This window comes from Panthera leo, chromosome E1 (assembly GCF_018350215.1).
Source record: "Panthera leo isolate Ple1 chromosome E1, P.leo_Ple1_pat1.1, whole genome shotgun sequence".
Taxonomy (NCBI): Eukaryota; Metazoa; Chordata; class Mammalia; order Carnivora; family Felidae; genus Panthera; species Panthera leo.
Genome location: NC_056692.1, coordinates 49,816,835 through 49,837,610, shown reverse-complemented (window position 1 = coordinate 49,837,610; position 20,776 = coordinate 49,816,835). Strand labels below are relative to the sequence as shown.

Below are 20,776 nucleotides of genomic sequence, written 5' to 3'. Positions count from 1 at the left end.
GGACCCTAAATCATTATTTTATTTCTCATCACACATGAGTACAAAAGGAGGAAGTAACTGTTCATAGATACATGGCGATGAAATATTTTCAAAGGTAGGTACGTTCTGGGGCACCTGGCTGGCTCAGTCGGTAGAGCGTGCAACTCCTGATCTCAGGTTGTGAGTTCGAGCCCCACGTTGGGTGTAGAGATTACTTAAAAAGGATAGGGGCGCCTGGGTGGCTCAGTCGGTTAAGCATCCGACTCTTGATTTCAGCTTGGGTCATGATCTCGCGGTTCATGGGTTTGAGCCCCGCATCAGGCTCTGTGCTGACGGTGCGGAGCCTGCCTGGGATTCTTTCTCCCTCTCTCTCTGCCCCTTCCCTGCTCTCGCTCTCCCGCGTTCTCCAAATAAATAAATAAATAAACTTTAAAAAGTATAATAAAATAAAAATCCTGAGAATAAAACATACTAAGCATTTTTTTTTTAAGTAAGATCTGAGTTACAAAGTCAGCTATTTGGGTGTCATGAAATTAGCTGTCATCAGATCAGCCAGTGTGATCTTTATAAACAATGTCATTGTCCTACTTAAATATTTTCAACAACCTCTTACTGCACTAAGGCTGAAGGACCCCCCCACTCCCACCCCGGACCCCCCACCTGCTGGCAGCTGCAGGGACCAATCATCATGTTCCTTCTCCATTCGCCTTTCTTTCCTTTCTCACTCGGCCCCAGGCCCCCAGCTTTGTCTAGGGTCGAAGAACATATCAAGCTTCATTATGGCGCAGGGCTTTGCTCTGGCTCTTTCCTCTGCTCCAGATTCCTTTCTTCTGGGCTTTTCCATGGCAGGTGCCCTCTTGCTCTCCCCCCACAATGGCCCCTCAGCAAACAGGCTTTCTCTGATGACCCTACCTACTCATCTCCGCTGGTATTCCCCAACCCAGCTTCCGGACTGCTCCCACTACAGTACCTTACGAGCTGCCTGTATTCCATCCATTCATTTTTCTAGTTCTTTATTGCCCGATTCACTTGGTAGCAGGAAAACCCCCAAAATAAGAGGGGTGCTGGCTGTTACATGGGTGGCTCTCAAAAAACATTGGATCACGGATCCAATAGTGAGTAATTAAATTCACCAATTCATATACTTTCTTCCTGACTGCGATGAGGAAATTGTATATCAACTGTTGGCCATGATGGCAAGACGGTCCCGTTGGTGAGATTTTTGATTTTTCGGCTTCGGTTAGGTGGGGCACTCACTTGTTTTCATGGGCTTGCTCTCTGACGACCTTTCTCCAATGCAGATTGAGGACAGGTTGGTCAACCCGATTAGGACTTAGAGAGTCTCTAGTTTTTCTAGGTTTGTAAGGAGAAAGATGCCATTGAAATATGCAGGGGAAGCAAACAAACCCAGAGGGCAGGCTCTGAGCGTGAACTTTCCTCTGCAGGTACTACTAAAAGGGAGCCGTGAAGAGGACTCCCTGGGTTTCCTAGGGTACTGTCCTCAGGAGAACGTGCTGTGGCCCAACCTGACCACGAAGGAGCACTTGGAGGTGTTCGCTGCCGTGAAAGGGCTCAGGAAAGCCGATGCGGCAGTCACCATCACAAGGTAGGCGGGAGCCACAGGTGTTCTATGCCTGAGGGTGCGGGACAGTTGGGAGTGACGAGCTTCACTGTCATTCTGGACAGAAGACTCCTCTCTCGAGAGGAAGAGAGAGAGAGGGAGAGCGAGAGGGAGAGCGAGCGATCAACCCCTGACCCAGACCACACTGGGTAGATTCCCCACTAGAAACCCGTTTCCTGTATTTCGAAGTATTCATTTTCCTCTCATACTGAATATGAAAATTAAAAAGTAACCATCAGTGAAAGTTACCAAAAATACTAAAATTAAGCATAGGGCACCTGCCTCAGTTAAGCGCCCAACTTCGGCTCAGATCATGATCTCACGGTTCGTGAGTTTGAGCCCTGTATCAGACTCTGCTGACAGCACGGATCCTGCTTAGGCTTCTCTCTCTCTCTCTCTCTCTCTCTCTCTCTCTCTCTCTCTCTCTCAAAAATAAATAAACATTTTTTGGGGGCGCCTGGGTGGCTCAGTTGGTTGAGCGTCCGACTTCAGCTCAGGTAATGATCTCCCAGCTCGTGGGTTCGAGCCCCGCATCAGGCTCTGTGCTGACAGCTAAGAGCCAGGACCCTGCTTCAGATTCTGTGCCTCCCTCTCTCTCTGCCCCAACCCACTTGCATTCTGTCTCTGTCTCTCTCAAAAGTAGATAAACATTAAAAAAAATTTTTTTAATAAATATTTTTTAAAAGCAAAATATAAGTACAATTCAGTATAAAGTATTTATTTTGGCACAACTATTTAGAAATCATGAAATGTGCTTCTATTCTTTTAAAAGAGAAAACTATCTCTCTGAGGGGATCAGACCAACCAGTTTAAAATTGCCTGGCATGTAGGGCCGCCTGAGTGGCTCAGTCGGTTGGGCATCTGACTTCAGCTCAGGTCATGATCTCGCGGTCTGTGAGTTCGAGCCCCACGTCGGGCTCTGTGCTGATGGCTCAGAGCCTGGAGCCTGCTTCACATTCTGTGTCTCCCTCTCTCTCTCTGCCTCTCCCCCTGCTCACACTCTGGGCCTCTCTCTCTCTCTCTCTCTCAAAAATAAATAAAAATACTTTTTAAAAATTTAAAAAAAAAGAAAAGATCACCTGGTGTCTATTTTCAGAACCGCATTTCTGAGCTCCGCTCTGCATCCTTGGGCTGCGGGTCTGCCCTCCTTCCAACTTCCTCACTGTGATGCCCCATCGTGTTTCCCTCCTTCAGGCTGGTGGATGCACTCAAGCTTCAGAACCAGCTGAAGCTGCCCGTGAGGACCTTATCCGAGGGAATAAAGAGGAAGGTAAGAGGGGGGGCTCAGCGTTCCTCTGCACACCCCACATGTCGGCCCCAGACACGCTGTTCCTCTCGTTCCAGCTGTGCTTTGCGCTGAGCATCCTGGGAAACCCATCGGTGGTGCTTCTGGACGAGCCGTCCACGGGGATGGACCCCGAGGGGCAGCAGCACATGTGGTGAGGGGGCACGACCCCGTCGGGGCCAGCTCCACTGCCCCGTAGGAAATCTGTGAATTGCTTTCCTGCTGTAAGAATGGCCCCTTAAACTGTCTCTTAAAGGAGACACCTCTCAGGATCGTTAGGGCCACCGATATTTGGCAAACCAAAAAGGAAACCTCTCCCCGATGATAGTCCATCACTGAAGAAAGAGTAGGCATCGTTGATCGCCGCGGTGATAACCACGCCAGGCTGGTGTTTTAGAGCGAGGGCCCAGTATTAGGTTGCCGAGGTGGGATCGGGTCCTCCGTGTCACCTTGTATATTTCTTAGGAATGCATTTTCTCCTACGAGGCTGTGACACCTCTGTTGCTGGATTCTCCCTGCTCCTTCGCGCAGCCTTTTCGTAACCAGTCTCCTGCTCAGCATTTCTCTTTCAGTGCCACCTCGTGATCGACACGGTATTCTGTGCCCGCTCCTCTTCCAACGCCTGGCTCCCCCCCTCCCCCTCCTCCCACCTGCCTCCCTCCCCCCACCCCCCCATACGGGTCCCTCCCTTGCTTAAGCTCTTTTTGCAAATGACTCAACCTTCGTGCCAGTTACAAATTCTTCTCTCTGCCCACTTACGATTAACGAGAAGCCTTTCGCAATTGCACATGGTCCTTTGACGATTCAGGCAGGCAATCCGGGCCACCTTTAAGAACACGGAGAGAGGCGCCCTCCTGACGACCCACTACATGGCAGAGGCGGAGGCCGTGTGTGACCGCGTGGCCATCATGGTGTCCGGAAGGCTGAGGTGGGTGCCCGTCCACCCCCGCGCTGGGCACCCAGGTGCACGGCCGGAGGAGCCTGTGGGCAGAGGGAGGTCTCCGCGCGGCTGTAGCTACTGCATCTGGGTCCACCAGTGAGGTCCTTTAGACACCAAGGGTCTCAAGCGTGGTGTTTCCTGTCCCGTTCCCCTGTCTCTTACGACCACATCCTCCTCCCACCTCCAGGTGTATCGGTTCCATCCAACACCTGAAGAGCAAATTTGGCAAGAATTACCTGCTGGAGATGAAAGTGAAGGCCCTCGAGCAAAGGGAAAGCCTCCACCGCGAAATCCTGAGGGTTTTCCCCCAGGCTGCTCGGCAGGAAAGGTAAAGCTGGGTGCTTGCTGGTTTTGATCTGATACCAAGCTTTTCCTTGCCGGTTTCATTGATGCATGGCCCTCGGAGTCCACAGTGAGCCCCAAAGGAAACCTCAAAGAAGTTATTTGCTGGACACCCAAGAACCTAAATTGGAGAAGAGAAGAGCTGGTGTAAAATCAGAGGGACTAAGTGCTAAGTGCCCGGTACTGTCCTCATCTTGCATTATTCTACTTCATCCTCCCCGAGACTTGCCAAGGAAGACACCGTTTTTCCATTTTTCCTGGGATGGTTTCAAAAGAGCATGTGAGAGTCTGGCCACTACAAGGACCTTAATGAGTGGAACTGATTGTTACCTTTAAGAATAGGAAACTGAGGGGCGCCTGGGTGGCTCAGGGTTAAGCATCCGACTTCGACTCGGCTCATGATCTCACCGTCCATGGGTTCGAGCCCCGTGTCGGGTTTTGCGCTGACAGCTCGGAGCCTGGAGCCTGCTTTGGATTCTGTGTCTCCCTCTGTCTCTGCCCCTCCCCTGCTTTCTCTCTCTCTCTCTCTCTCTCTCTCTGTCTCTCTGTCTTTCAAAAATAAATGCACATTAAAAAAAAAAGAATAGGAAACTGATAAGGGAGGTCACATGACAGCTAACAAGTGGCACAAGAATATAAACCTAATTATTTCACTTCAAATCTATTTTATAAACAGTCTAGTAATGGCACAGTTCTCAGGAGCATAATACAGTAAAAATCAAGAGATTAATTTTAGGGGCATTTTTATCAGCTAGACTTGATGACAGAAGACAGATGATTTAGGAGTTGGGGGAGAAAACAGGAAAGGGTGATAAGTCACAACAATACGGTGGGAAAATACTATTTCTACAGTGGAGTATAAGTATCACAGCAATGCTGTACCTTGTGTGCAGCCCACGACTGAATAGAAATAGGTCATGAGGTCACAAGGAATGAGAATAGATGAGAACGATTGCCCCATAAAGCGAGCTAATAGCATCCTTTTTAAAATGTTTAAATGTTTATTTATTTTGAGAGAGAGAGAGACAGAGGGAGACACAGAATCCGAAGCAGGCTCCAGGCTCCGAGCTGTCAGCACAGAACCCCACGCAGGGCTCGAACTCACGAACCATGAGATCATGCCCTGAGCCGAGGTCGGACGCTCAACCGACTGAGCCACCCAGGTGCCCCACGCAAATAGTATCTTAACAAAATGAAATCTAAATCCTCCTGATTTTCAAATGGTAAAAAGACAAGTGTTCATCTGAGAAACAAATTATTTTTAAAAAATGCGATTCAATTCAATTTCAGTTATATTTTCAGTTTTATATTCAGGATTCAATTATATTATCCCAAATTAGGAGAGCATAGGGCAAGGTCAGAGAGAGATGAGTTCTCTGGAGAAAAGACCCAGAGTCCCCACGTGAATTGGGTGACGTCAAGCAACTACCAGGGGTCAGTCCCTGGCTGGAAGGTGATGTTTGAGGAGCCAGTGTTCAGCTGAAAAGATAAGGTGACAGGTGACTCTGGCACATGTCCACGTTTTACCTGCACTGCACCTCTTATCTCAGAAGCCAAGGGCACGATCCCCTCCTGCCTCCCAGTTGTCCTTGTGGACGGCCTCAGCCTGGGCATTTCGCTGGCCCAAACTGACTCTTAGGAGGACAGCGACCGGAGAGAGGGTCGCAGCCAGCTGGCACCTGCACAGGTGGTACCGGCCTCAGCCCCGCCCCTCTCCCCCCAGGTTCTCTTCGGTGATGGTCTATAAAGTGCCAGTGGAAGATGTTCGACCTTTAGCACGAGCTTTCTTCATGTTAGAGAAGGGTAAGAGCGACACACTTTGAAATAAGATCCCCCGGAAAGCAGGTAATTCCAGATCCTAGGTGAATCCGTCGGCACGACCAGAACGGAATGTGACCTAAGGTGTTCGTTTTCAGAGTTCAAATCTCCAGTTGAATTTTATGGGCACGGGATCAAAGAGGTGGACAGATTCTGTGTGTGTTGGGTGTTGGAGGAGGGGCAGGGGGTTAATGGGAGTGATTTTACCTTTGGTGGGGTTTTCCTGTGTGTGTGTATACACACACACACACACACACACACACACAGGAACAACCTAAGTCAAAATTCAGTTGTGTATGCATTCAAGGAGGATGCTTTCTTTGGGAACATTGACGCATGCATATTTACAATTCAATTTTTATATGGACTTGCATCTTATTTTATTGCCTTAGGCTGGGTATTAAGAAACTGGCCCCTGTCTGGTCATTAGAACAATCTTCCCTTGTCTGTTGCACTTCAAAAGTGACCACGCTGCGTCTGTCCTCACTGCCCCATGTTTTTCTTGCCATCAGAGCTCATCAGCTCTGCTTCTCTGAACTGTGCTAGCCGCAACTCCCTCCCTATGCGCTTTCCATTGTCACGGCTCAGTGATCTTTTTGCTGGCTTGCCACCTTCCCTAGGGAAGACATTTAAGGCTCCTGGTTCGAGAAGACTTTTTTTACTCCTGCCGATAACATTCATGGTCACGGCAATGCCCCCTTTCCATTCTCCGAGCTGAGGACCCCAACTCTCTGGACCATGTGTTCGTGCAGTCCCTTCCGGACCGACACTGTGGCCAGTACTGGCCTGGAGGTTCTGCTGGCGACCTATTTCCAGTCTACTGCCCTCCCATCGGGGCTGGGACTAGTCCCATTTTGGTTAAGGACAAGGGTTTTCAACTCAATTAGGAGCAAGCTGTCACTGGAGAGAGAGGCCCACAAAAGATATCTGCTCCCCAGAAACCCTCAAACATCTTTGCATATCATCTTCTGATGCTTCCCTTTGCCAAATGTGTCTTCCTTCCACTTCTTCCTGTGCTGAGTGTGCAAAAGCCTTGGATCACACACAGGGAAGGAAGCCTTTGCAGCACCGTTTCCTCCATTAAACAGACATCGTGAACACTGTGCTAAATGAGCATTGCGTGAGCACTTTTCTCCCCAGACCCAAGTGAATGCATTGGTGTGTTTCATTTTTAATTGTTTTTTTTTTTTAATGTTTATTTTTGAGAGAGAGAGAGTGCAAGCAGGGGAGGAGCGGAGAGAGAGGGAGACACAGAATCCGAAGCAGGCTTCAGGCTCCGAGCTGTCGGCACAGAGCCCGATGCGGGGCTCGAACCCACGAGCCACCAGATCGTGACCTGAGCTGAAGTCGGACGCTCAGCCGACTGAGCCACCCAGGCGCCCCAGCATTGGTGTATTTTTAACTGAATGCAATCCTTAAACTAGGCACATTGTCATTGAAACTTTTTTATTCAACAAGTTTTTAAAAGTTGTTTGTACTGGATGCTGAACTGTCCGGATGTAAAAATATATGAACTCCTGGGGCGCCTTGGGTCGCTCAGTCGTTTAAGCGATCAACTTCAGCTCAGGTCATGATCTCGCAGCTCGTGAGTACGAGCCCCGCGTCGGGCTCTGTGCGGACGGCTCGGAGCCTGGAGCCTGCTTTGGATTCTGTGGCTCCCTCTCTCTCTCTGCCCCTCCCCTGCTCACACTCTGTCTCTCTGTTTCTCTCCAAAATAAGTAAACATTAAAATATGTATCTATGAACTCCTCATGTGCACCCATCCTTCTGCAGTTAAACAGAGCTTCGACCTGGAGGAGTACAGCCTCTCGCAGTCCACCCTGGAGCAGGTGCGTCCGTTTTAGGGACTTTGTTGCATCCGTGGGACAGAAGTGTACAAGCTGTGCCCGTGCTTTGCACTCGCTTGGAGCTGTGGGAGGCAGCGTGACCTCCCCGTCTCTTCATTTCTCGCCCCTCTCAGGTGTTCCTGGAGCTCTCCAAGGAGCAGGAGCTGGATGACTTTGACGAAGAACTTGACCCCTCAGTTAGATGGAAGCTCCTCCCCCAGGAGGACCCTTGACGCGCCAAAACCTCTATTTCCTTTCAAGCCTGCAGTTGTTTTTTTTTTTGAGGCATTTATTTTTATAGCTTCAATGTCAGATTTCTAGAAACTATATTGTAAACACAACATGATTCTTCCTGTGGTGGAGAGAAGGAGCAAGCGCTGGGCAATTGCAGTGACCGCGTGGACAGAGGCACATGGCTGAGCCCGCCTCCTGGTCACAGCCGCTGTGTCTCTGCAGGTGGCCCTGATTCCCTATTTCTGCGTAATACTGAATAAGCAAACTCACTCTTGCGAGACTGTTTCATTTTCTGAGTACAATAAACACATTGGGTTCAACTGTTTGTTTGTTTGTTTATCAAAACCTTAAAATACTCTCTCACGTAGACTTTGTGAAGCTGATATTTTAATAAGAATTTAAGTGACCATGTCAAAGGTGTCATACTTTCCGAAATAGATTTTTTTTTTGTATATTCTTATGGCTAAGAATATGACGGCATCATTCGTTCTAATATCTGATACCAATATATTTGAAAACACATCCACTGGTAATGCTATGAGTAGCATACACACGTAGTTGTGATTAGGAGTTTACTGAACTTTTTAAATCCTGGTAAACCATTGAAGTCCCATTTTCACTGTATTTTAAAATCGAGGCTTCAGAGTTGCCCGTTTTGCCACGGATCGTTCGTAGATTTTTGCCGCCTGGTCTAAGAAAGTTGATAAATGACCAAGTTGGTGGAAAATATAAAATAAATCTCATATGTGCCATTTGAATTTTTTTTAATTTATTTTTTTAATTAATTTATTTTTTGAGAGAGAGAGCACGAGCAAGGGAGGGGCAGAAAGAGAAACAGCCAGAGGATCCGAAGCAGGCTGTCGGCAGCGAGCCGGACGCAGGGCTCGAAGTCACCAACCGTGAGATCATGACCTGAGCCGAAGTCGGACGCTCAAGTGACTGAGCCACCCAGGTGCCCTGAAATATGTTTTCTACTTCAAGGATTCTCGCGTGTCTCTTTCTTGACTACGTGGCTTATTTACAAATTCAATGAAATCAAATTGAAAAAAAATTCTAACGTAAGAGCTGGTGTGCTATAATCAACGTGTTGCTAAATGCAAAGAAAGAAAAAACACACTGTGGTTAAGGAAGTAAACGGTGGTGGCAAACATCTCCTAGAACAATCTTTTTTAAAAATCCCGGGTATGGTGGGGCGCCTGGGTGGCTCAGTCGGTTGAGCGTCCGACTTCAGCTCAGGTCACGATCTCGCAGTCTGTGAGTTCGAGCCCTGCATTGGGCTCTGTGCTGATGGCTCAGAGCCTGGAGCCTGCTTTGGATTCTGTGTCTCCCTCTCTGCCCCTTCCCCATTCATGCTCTCTCTCTGTCTCTCAAAAATGAATAAGCGTTAAAAAAAATTTAAAAAAAAAATCCCAGGTATGATTACCATGCATAACATGTAGTTAAACAAGATTTTTCTGAGCTGTGGAGAGGCTTCCCTGAGCAGATTTCCCTGCCAGTTCTCTCTGCCTTATCTTTTCTTCCCTCGGGAAGCCCTGACCCTCCCAGACTCAGATCCTTTTTAGCAGCCCGGAAAGTTCTGTTCCAGGCGGCACCCCTCCCCTCCCTTCCCAAGGTCCGTTTGTTCATCTTGTTCTGGTGCGCGGAATGTGCCGGAAGGCCGGTCGGTGCAAACACACCCCAAATCCCCTGCCAGTCACTGTCTTCGAAGGCAGGGCTCACATTCCCCCTCTGTATTCCCATCAAGCAAGATAACATAAAACGTGCTGCTCAGCGTTCCAGGTCAGGGGCTCTGGGGGCGCCCAACCTGGAACACGTCCTTTGTAACCATGAAGGTCCACGTGACAGGCCCGGATCTCCTTGGACCGCTGGCCACGCAAGAAAGGGGAGAGGCTACGGGTAGTCACCAGGCCGGTTGCTACTCTGTCCACCTGCTACGTGTGGAGCCCCGCACGCAGGGGGACCCCGTCCCCACTCCTGGACGCCTGGTACGTAAGTTCCCCCAACCAACCACCTCCACCGCTGTCTCCGCTCATTTCTTCGGCCTCGCTGGGCCCTCTCCCACCCTCCGCTTAGAGTCTACAGAGCCACAGCTGGGAGCCACTGGGTGAACGCAACTCCGTGCCTGCCTTCAGCAACCCCTTGCTGCGTGTCCAGACCACTAGTCTGGAGCTTGGCCTAAGTTCAATGTGGGGTCCACCATTTACTGTCCGCGCGCCCCTCGCTTCGAGACAGCAGAGCCCACCTCCGAAGGTTGCCGTGACCACCAAAAGTCAACAACAGTCCCGAGCTGCTGGCTGTGATCAGCATCCGGTGTACTCCAGGGGGCTCCCTCTTGTTTTTGTCCCCTGGGTTCTCCGGGGCACATCAACCTGCTCCTGTGTCACCTCGTTTCCTAAGGGCCAGCCGAGGCGTCTGTAAATAATCCCTGAACAGACTTCTTGGCACGGAGGACTTCACGCTGCAGCCCAGGGGAGTAACGCAGGGGCGCCTGGGGGTGGGGGTGGGGGGCTCAGTCAGTTAAGCGTCCGCCATCCGCTCGGGGCATGATCTCGCGGTTCGTGGGTTCGAGCCCCGCGTCGGGCTCTTGTCTGCGCTGACAGCTGGGAGCCTGGACTCTGCTTCGGATTCTGCCAGGAAAAGCCTGCCTGCTCGTCATGTGGCTTCATGTGGGACCCACGTGTGGCGTTGGCTTCCCCCGATCCATCTGCAGAGGAAACCCAACGTATGGCCAGCAGGGTGCTGCCCGGAGCCTGGTGAACTGTGAAGGGTCTGATGACCACGTGGCAGATGTTGACATTTCGGAGGCCATCGAGGGAACCTAAAGTCACAGACTAGCTCTGCGCATTTTACCCCCAACCTGTAACAGCCCCTGACATCCACAGGCCCCGGAGGACACGGAGCATTGCTGTGCTAAAAATAATTCTCTTTGTTACTTAGGGTCAGTCTTACCCTACCCATCCTTTTTCTAATCTCATTAGTATCCTCTAATAGTCTTCTAACCTCCTTTGTTTTGGGTTTGGAGGGTTTGGGTTTTTTGCCTCTCTTTTGGTCGTGTAGAGATCCTACGAAGTCATATTCAAGGGAAAAATATTCGGTTCAAGGAAATTCATTAGCACGGTGGAAACAATACCCCAGCTAATGGACCAATATCGCTATTTTCCAATCAGATGTAGGAGGTCAAGGGGACATGGCTCCCTGCCCCAGGCTCTGTCTTAGTCCAGTTTCCATGCTTGATTGCTTTCCTGCTCACTTGTTGGTTTCCTCTCCTTCTATCCAGGTCTATGCCTGCCTATTTATTTATTTATTTATTTAATATATTTTCCTGCATCCACGCCTCCTCTAGTGATCTGTAGGGTTTTCCACACCTGTTTTCTTTTAAGTTTGTTTGTTTATTTTGAGAGAGACAGAGAAAGAGCACAAGCAGGAGAGGGGCAGAGAGAGAGAGGAGGACAGAGGATCTGAGGCAGGCTCTGTGCCGACAGCAGACGGACGGCCCCACGTGGGACTCGAACTCACAAACTGTGAGATCATGACCTGGGCCAACGTCAGATGCTTAACTGACTGAGCCACCCAGGTGCCTCAGATCTATGCCACTTTCAAAGCCTTTCCTGAGATGTTGAAGTAAAACTGGGAGGGGGGGAGAATTTTTCCCACTATTAAAAAAAAAAAAAAAAAAAAAATGCACAGTCTTCCAAGATCCCAGAGAGGACAAGTGATACATTATGTTGAGCAACAAATGATAAAGGCGTCAGGAAAAATAGACGACGACTTGAAGATGGTGGGAACCAAGTGTCTCAGGAGACATCCTTTGTCTACTTGACCCGTGGAGAACACACACAGCTGTGAAAGGGTTGGAGGGATAGACTAATGCAGGATCATCACATCACACACAGGAAATGGCAACATTTTGAAGGGGGGGAACCTTCGTATTCTGCTTATAAATTCCAAAATGTCCTTGTTTTTCCAGTGATTTACAATTCGTGTCTTCATCCTACTCTTCACATCCAAGAAAAGAAATACACGAGACCTCAATTAAATAGAGATTCTAGAGTTGAGGTCTTCACCCGTGGAAGCCCAAGTGATCTCAGTCTCGCTTTGGAGGTTGAGAGAGGTAGCTTGTACCCGGGTTCTAAATAGGTCGATGCTGCTGTGTTGTCAGAGAACTCATGAGGACAGAGCATACAAATGGCCCGAATTTCTTATTGTCCTAATCAGTTGAAATCGGACTCCCTGCACTGGTCAGGGTGGCCCTGAAGGGAAGGTCAAGGGGCCATAGCAGTTTAGATCTCCAGCCTTTACGATACTGGAATGTGCCCAGGAAGGAGAGTGAGGTCAATGTTGGAATCCAGTCTATCAAATGCAATGAAACGCTCCAATGTCTCCACCCACACCTTTCCTTTGAGAACTTACAAACGTACGAACCAGTTGAGTGTCCAGTTGGAAACTCAAAATGTGTCCAAAGCAGAACTCCTAGCATTTCCCTTGGACTTCTCCATCTCAATAGTAGCAACATCCCAGTTGCCAACCTAGAGGGCCACCCTTGACTGCTCTGTGTCCTCCTTCGGGTCAGTTGAGCTGGTGGTTCTATTGACTCTAGCCCCAAATTGCACCCCAGTCCCTCCTCTTCTTTCCTTGTGCTGCTACACCCACTGCACGAGCTGCCATTGCCTCTCGCCCAGCGTTCTGCATCGGCCTCGGGTTGTCGTTCCCGCATCTGGCCTTGCGTCCCATATCTCATTTTCTGCACAGTGGCTACAAATTCTATCGTGTCCCCATCTTTTATGACGCACCACCGCACTCAAATAAAATTCAGACTCCCCGTTCAGACCTACAGATCCTCGTATGACGTGGCCTCTGCCCACCACTCTGAGACTCCGGCCACATGGAGACTTTCTGTTCCACATACACATCGAGATTACAGTGGGGCTCGGGACAGATGTGCCCTCTTCCCCGAATGGGCCACATCAGAATGTGGATTGTTTTGAGCTGGAGGCGCTTGCGTCCCCATGGGCTCAAGAGAAATTTTGTCTCCCCTTCACCACACAGAATCTAAACTGGGGGTCTTTCCAAGAACAAGGGTTATTAACGGAGATAAATTTCATCTGAGTGACCCATCTGTTTGGCAGGACAAATGTCTAATTTCCAAACATCTGGTCTTCTTGTTGTCCTGTGAGGTGCATTTCTTTCCTCCGAAGTCCCAGACCCCTACCCACCTTCTCCCCAGTTCAGAATGACCTATATACCTCATTTTGCTGGCCTGTCTTTGGGATTTCCATGTCTATGTGGATTCCCTGTACGTTTGCCTATTGAATTCCATTTTCTCCTCTTACTCTGCCTCGTGTCAGTTCGATTCTTACTCTAGCTATAAACACCTTTGAAGGGACAAGAATTCTTGCTTCCCCAACAATTGTTCCTACTTCAGGACCTTTGCGTCTACTTTTTCCTCTGCCAAAACTTCCTTCCCCCAGACATTCACCTGCTTGGCTCATGACTGTCCTTCGGGCCTCAGCTCAAATGTCTCCTCTTCTAAAATATCACCCTGACCACCCAATCTAAAGTAGCTCCCAGTCACTCTCACTACTTGCCCTGCTCTATTCTTCAGAAATTACGTAGCTTATTTATTTATTTGTAGATGACCCGCCACCCTTCCTCCCTACCCTCCTCCCACCAATTAAAGACAATCTGCGCAAGTGTAGGCATCTTACCTGTCTTGTTAACCCTTGTTTCCCCGTGGACTGGAACCGTGCTCATACCATAAGAAGCCACCACTAAACAATTATTGGGTTCGTTAACTAAATAGAGGTCCCATTTCTCTGTTCTAGCATTTACTACTGTGAAACGCGATCATCGGCCACAACTTTTCTTTCCATCAAACTATCACTTTTTGAGGTGTGGGGGAAGAAAAATAATGTTTCCTCTACCTTTCTAGGTTCGTGGCTGAGATCCCTCTGTAATAAAAAGACAGATTCATGGGAGAAAAATAAACATAACATCTGTATCTCTTATATTAAAGAGAGAGAGAGAGAGAGAGAGAGATACCCAGAAAAACTGAGTAACTCCCTGAAATGGCCCAAGCCATCACCCTAAGTGCCATTTCCAGCTAAAAACAAAAGATGTTGGGTGGTGAGGGAGAGCCAGGTATGGGAGATTTTCAGGAAAAGCACAGTAAAGAAGGTTGGAGTTGTGTAGCTTTAAGCCCATGTCTTCTCCACTGACAACAGTTTCTACAGATTTAGAGTACCTTCCTGGTACAGCAAGGGAGACACCCTTACACATGGAAATGTCCCTTATAAATGTAAATTTCCCTTACGAAAGGCTAACTTCTTAGTTTTCAGAGATTTTTCTGTGTCAGCTCTTTCTTAAAAATGAGCAGCTCAAAATAATCCCTATATTACAAAGGCATATTTTGGGGTAGTTTATTTTGCTCCCTGACAAAGGGGAAGGGCCACGTCTCTCGTTTGTCGTGGTATCCCCAGTTCCTGATACATGGTGGATGCTCAGTAAGTGTCAGATGAGTACTCCAAGAGCAGAGAATATCTGAGAGAGGAAGGGAAAGATTATTGGAGACAAAGTGTTCCTACTTCAGAATAAGATATGTGGCTGAAAATAACCTGAACGTTGCTGGACCCAAGGGCTATGGACATTTGAGCAATAGTCACTGATTCTCTTCGTTATTTATGACCTGTGAGCTTCTGAGACCCAAACCACTTGAAAATTGAATAACAAATGAAAATTACAAAATTACTGGCTAGGAAAATAGATCAAAGTTGAGATGAGTGGTTTGCTTCTGTCAAGATGAAAAATACACGACGTACAATGTATTCTCATAGAGAGGTCTGAGTCATGTCTCCAATGCTGGATACTTATGAGCTCCTTATGTGCCAAACACTAACTGACACACTTATAGGAAAAGCAAAATGAGTAAAATACCATCAGGAAAGGGAAGAAAGAGGATTTATATTAATTAATCATCTTTCCTATGCCAGACATTCAGGCTACAATCTTTTCTTTCTTTTTTGTTTTGTTTTGTTTTGTTTTGTTTGTTTGTTTCAGGCTACAATCTTAAGAGGCTGATTATTACCGTTTTACAGTAAGGAAACTGATCGGCAGTGGGAGTAAATCACCTATAATCACACGATTTGGTAGAGCTGGAATTTGGACCCAAGTTTTTCTGGTTCCAAAGCCCCCATTCCAGTGTATCTAGAATGCAAACAGAATCCGACAGATGCCATGCAAACATAATTACTGAAAACCAAAATGGTAGCATAGGAGGGTAATTGACTCTTGGGCCTTCCTGGTAGTGAGTTTAAAGTTGGAAGCAAAGAAAACTTCAAGGTTTCCTTGAAGTGAGGTCCTAATGGATGAGGAGGTAGGTCTATGCCAAGTTTCAAGGGGGAGGATAAAAGGCAGGTGGAGTGGTAGGGAGTCATGAAGGTGACTCATCCAGGTGCCATTCCAATTTGGAGAAGACCAAGCCCAATAACCTGTAAGATAATTGTTTTGGTGCCTAGAGAATTGAAGGAGGGCAATCGAGAAGGGGAAACCAAAAAAGTTCTGAGAACCACTTTTTTCAGACCTGAGCCCTGAACCCAAGGTCCTTTTGACCATTTTTTATATCATGGCCATGGCCATGGTCTGTGGCCATTCAATGTATTTTCTGCCTGCCAACTGCAGCAGCTGGGCGTTTTGTGATAGCTGTCTAAACAGTGACACATTGACTCTGTGCTTGTTGGGGACTCTGTAGATCCCCTTATAAATGGCCATTTCCTTTATTTCCTCTGAAGATTCTCAAGTACAAGATTGGGGCCCTGGGTGGCTCGGTTGGTTAAGCGTCCAACTTTGCCTCAGGTCATGATCTCACCGTGAGTTCAAGCCCCACGTCGGGCTGCTGACAGCTTGGAGCCTGGAGCCTGCTTCACATTCTGTGTCTCCCTTTCTCTCTGCCCTTCCCCCGCTCATGTCTCTGCTCTGTCTCTCTCTCAAAAATGAATAAACATTTTTTTTAAAAATTAAAAAAAAAGACTAGTGAAAAACAGCAATTAACACAAATATCTTCATTCAAGATAAAACTATGTTAGCATTATTTTCATACTCAAAGCCACTTTGCAAGCTACCTCTGACTACCAGAACTTCAAAAATAACACTGCTTTTGTTTTTATTTTTATTAAATACTGCTCAATTGTATACTCTAAACTTCTGGGCAAGAATTTTAGAAGGGCTTTGTCAGATACTGTTCCCGTACCTTCTGGTTGCAGTAAGAGGTGATTATACAGTTAATAGTAATAATGTCACAGGTCATTTGAGCAGGTGGGGATCTGGGCTGTCTGCCCTTCCCCATGGATTCATGTTACATTTAGACCTTTGATGCTATGAAGTTAATTAGCTAATTTTTTTTTCTCAGAGCATCTAATTACATTTGTGAATTAAAATAGAAGCTGAGAAGTGTTCTAACAGAATATTAAAACTCTATCTCCTCCACTGGGGTTCAAAGATATTTAACCTGGTAGACAGATGTATCCTCAAATTAGACAAGATTTTTTTTTAATTTTTTTTGTAACAGTTATTTATTTTTGAGACAGAGAGAGAGAGAGAGAGTGAGAGTGGAGAAGGAGCAAAGAGACAGGGAGACACAGAATCCGAAGCAAGCTTCAATTGGTTAAGTGTCCAACTCTTGATTTTGGCTCAGGTCATGATCCCAAGGTCATGGGATTGAACCCCGAGTAGGGCTCTACACTGACAGCGTGGAGACTGCTTGGGATTCTCTCTCTCTCTTTCTGTCCCTCAATAAATAAATAAACATTAAAAAAAAAAAAGAGGGGAACTTGGTTTTAAAAGACTCTGAAAAACAGGTTACTTATTCCTTGTCACTTATATGTGCTGTTGAGATTTTGGTTCGTATCAGATGCAGGAAGCATAATGCCCGTATTTAACAGATTTTAGTTACCCATGTAATGAATGTGCCTCTTAAATGTCCAAAACTTTTAGAAGAAAACGATTGAATTGTTGAATATCATATTCTCAAGCATTATTACTTATTTTTCACACCATCTCACACCGATAAAAGGAGTTGAGATTGCTTACACTAAACAAAATACAATCAGACTATTAGGACAAGGGTAAAAGAACAGAAAAGCTAGAACAACAACCAAGAAAACCCAGAATACCAAGAAAATACACAGTAGGAGAAGGAAACGGAAGGATAAAAATGGAGGCGCACGTAAAATGATACACCATTTCTGCAAATGGGCTTACAAGGGAACGGAACAATTTTTCATCATTAAAAATGGCTGCAGCTGTATCTCAAAGGAATTCATCTAATCTGGCCAGCCAGATTTCACAACAAAGGAACACTTGAAAATACTGCAGCTGCAAAAGACCTCTGGGAGAGTGAGCTGTATCAGCCTGGAACATTCCACAAAACAAAGGGGAAAATAAATTGCCCTGGTAGATAGGTAAGAAAATACTTCCATAAAGACGATATTCTATTAAGAAACTTTACGTTTTCTGTCAAAAGCGTCGACAGTGGTATGTGAGAGCTTGAAGTCACGTGGAAATTCATTTGTCCTCTTTCATAAGCCAAAGAGCGACTGTAAGTTACTTCCAATAAAAGCTTCACAGATCAGATAATTCTCCTTCACAGAAAACAAGTATAAAACTGGATAAAATTGCTCAAAACAACGATTTTAAGTGAAAATGATGGTGAAGACAACAAATTATGAAGATTTGCCTCCTGGAGAAGTGCTCCTATACCTGCTAGAACAACGGTGAACGTAGCATTCTTGCCCAGAGGTGTTCCCATCGCTAACTGATCTATACAATGACTCGTGGATAAGTACATACCTAGCTTTGTGTCTTCAACAGCAACTCAAGAAGGGTCCCACTCACACAAGCCAAAACTTCATTCAAAGAATTGTTTTGTAGACTACAAAGCAGCCTTGGCTGACGTAGTAGAATTCAAATCTGGCGGCGGTAAAATCCTTTCCTGTAAAGATATTGGTGAACTCACCGAAATGCCGGAAACGCTAAACACCTAGTCTCGGAAAGCAGTCAGGAACCAGAAGTTAGGCGGTAGGAAAACACAAAGAATATCACATTTCGGGGCAACCTGGTTCAAGGTCACGGTACCAGCGCCATCACCGCGAGACAGCTGATGCCAACAGCAATGGTCACAGCCACTGAATTCTTGATGTTGTCACTGCTGCTGGACTCCCAGCACTGCCTCCAGGAAGAGTGTCTCTACTATGCCTATCTTTCTTTTACTTTTTAGTTTATTTATTTATTTTGGGAGAGTGAGCAGGGGAGGGACAGAGTGAGAGAGAGAATCCCAAGCAGGTTCTGCACTGGCAGCACGGAACCCAACGCAGGGCTCAAACTCATGAACCATGAGATCATGACCTGAGCCAAACCAAGAGTCGATGCTTAACTGATTGAGCCCTCCAGGCACCGCTCTACTATCCCTGTTCTTTACCTTGGTTCCCCTGGGTCCAAAAACTCAAGCAGGAGCATTTTACTGAATGCACTGAGAGAAAAGATTGGTCCATTTGGCATCCATAGTGGACAGCCAAATTCTGCCTTCCACCAAAGCTTAACCTTTATCAATTTTAGTGTTTGGAAGAGATGTCCTAAATTTAAGAAAGGTTGCAGAAGGATTAGAAAAATAGCTTTTTCTGAGCAAGTAATGCTTCACGTAAAGGAAAAGGCTGACTTTGCATGGAAGGAACACGTATCCCTTAAAAGATAGAGCTTCATAGGAGAGAACATCTGGAAGATCAGCAGCTGTGAAAGCAGGAGAGGAGAAACATCACTCAAGGATGCACAGAAAGCATTAGATTTGTTACAGAACTTTCTTGAGCTATTTTTTCTTGTGTTGTTGTTGTTGTTGTTGTTGTTGTTGTTGTTTGTCAACTACTCCAGGATCTCTGTACTTTTCTAGATACTCATCAATTATTGTCCATCTTCCATTTAAATATTTTGAATATTTGGGCTTCATATGAGATTTTCTTCCATACCCAAATAAAATATCCTGGACCAAAAGAAATTCACCATACATAGGCTCATAATCTCGGAAAATTTACAAGGTCAATACATTTGTGTATGTCTTCGTATGACAGAGACAAGAATGATAAAAACTTGTCAGTGGTTGGTTCCTTAGGTGAACTGACAATCCCCAACACGCTGATCAAAGGACCTCAGCGAGGGGTGGGTTCTATCGACTCTGTTGTAGTTGTAAACCACTATGCTGGTTGCTTTTGAAGCGTCCTCAAAATTTCAAGTCATTTGCAGCATGTTGGCAAGATTGATGACCTCTTTGTTCTAGTTCCGATTCACTCTTTGATGGCACAGTGACAATAGAGTTGAGACTTTCCAGAATCCCCCCAAATTTTATTGGATTCCACCTTGCTACTGAAACCGTACTCTGGGGCTTTCCCGCCTTCTTTTCTCAAGTCCAAACTTGCAGTGTCTGTATATTTTTGAGCCAAACATGAAGATCTTCCTTCAAACAAGGGATATTCTACAATTTGGATAGTTTGCCAAGAGACAGCTATTCAAGGTCAAGAGAGAAACCTAAAATTTCACACACTTTGGAATCATTAAAAGCAGCAAAGGAAAATCTTTCTGATACGGTTTTGCTTTGGAACTAACCGAGAAACTCTGTAGTCATATCATGAAAAACTGAGTCTGACTGTTGTGCCTTTTACAGTCAGAAAAATAGGCTGGGACGAAAACAACCCATTGGGGCCCTTACATAAATTAGCTTTCAAAAAATCAACTAAAATCAAGTGCATTTTATCCCTTTTCTTGAGACTTTGGTGCAGAGTGAATCCAGTTTTCAATATCCCATCTTGGGAGAACTTGAACTCACTCCTCACACACACACACACGCAGTCAAGGTTTTGCTTGAACAGGACAACATAGCCTCACACTACTTTCAACAATCAGTTTCTCCAACTGTTCAGTGAAGTCTTTATGTAGAGCAATATGCCCACTCTTTCTGAAATACACTAGAAGGCGGGGAGTGTGTTTGGAGGGGAGGGGAGAACGGGAGGAGGCTGATGCTTGGTGCCCTTGATATTTGCTATCTCAATCTTAAATAGAAGATTTCTGTTTCAAGATAAACGACGACATGCTTCCCTCCCACCCCAAATCCGCAGAGATTATGAAAAAGTCGCAAAAGGTAAAGGCATCCAAACGTGACTATGGAAAAAGAGAGACATCTGGTAAACCGGCAACTGTGACGAAATCCTGAAAAAAACAAAAGCTACCAAAAGCACATTGGAAAAAGGAAACTTACCCCAAAATGCAGATCAGAGAAGAGTATAAGAAGCAGTGAGCGAGCTACCAAGAGCAACAGGAGCCCGAGGCCACAGAGCAGACGATTTTCTAGAAAAGCCCCGCACAACAACCTCTTTGGGGGTCAGGAGTGTTCAGGCCACGTGGCTGCAGAACATCAGAGAGAAGAGGGCAATGGGAGACCAAACAAGACCGAGGGGCAGGGATGGATTTGGATTCATTCTGCATTTCGAACAGGCCGGTCCCGATTCCATCTTCTGGGAGCTTTTTGCCTCATTTGGTACTTAAATGGAGTCACATCTGTTCTCCATATGAGCAGGTTGTTTATGCGACATTAGAGATAAATTCTTCCCCACTGAAGTCATTAAGCTTTGTCATTAATTCTTTCCCCAGCTTGATTCTCCTCCCTGTTAGCCAAATCAGTCCTGTTTTGTCGAGGG

General features: G+C 46.5%; 1 protein-coding gene across 5 annotated transcripts in view; it reads left to right on the top strand.

The window, feature by feature from the left end:
* Positions 1-8,370, top strand: part of ABCA8 (ATP binding cassette subfamily A member 8) — a 77,100-nt gene extending 68,730 nt beyond the window's left edge. For 4 of the 5 annotated variants that reach the window (XM_042915815.1, XM_042915813.1, XM_042915814.1 and 1 more), the window contains 8 exons: positions 1,425-1,585; positions 2,795-2,870; positions 2,945-3,039; positions 3,694-3,813; positions 4,013-4,153; positions 5,891-5,970; positions 7,759-7,814; positions 7,946-8,370. In XM_042915815.1, the coding sequence (XP_042771749.1) occupies positions 1,425-1,585; positions 2,795-2,870; positions 2,945-3,039; positions 3,694-3,813; positions 4,013-4,153; positions 5,891-5,970; positions 7,759-7,814; positions 7,946-8,044 (828 nt within the window). In that variant the 3' untranslated portion in view covers positions 8,045-8,370. Of the gene's footprint in view, positions 1-1,424; positions 1,586-2,794; positions 2,871-2,944; positions 3,479-3,657; positions 3,814-4,012; positions 4,154-5,890; positions 5,971-7,758; positions 7,815-7,945 lie in introns of those variants that run through there. The other variant, XR_006196498.1, reaches the window with a different exon arrangement.
* The last annotated feature ends 12,406 nt before the right edge of the window (positions 8,371-20,776 follow it).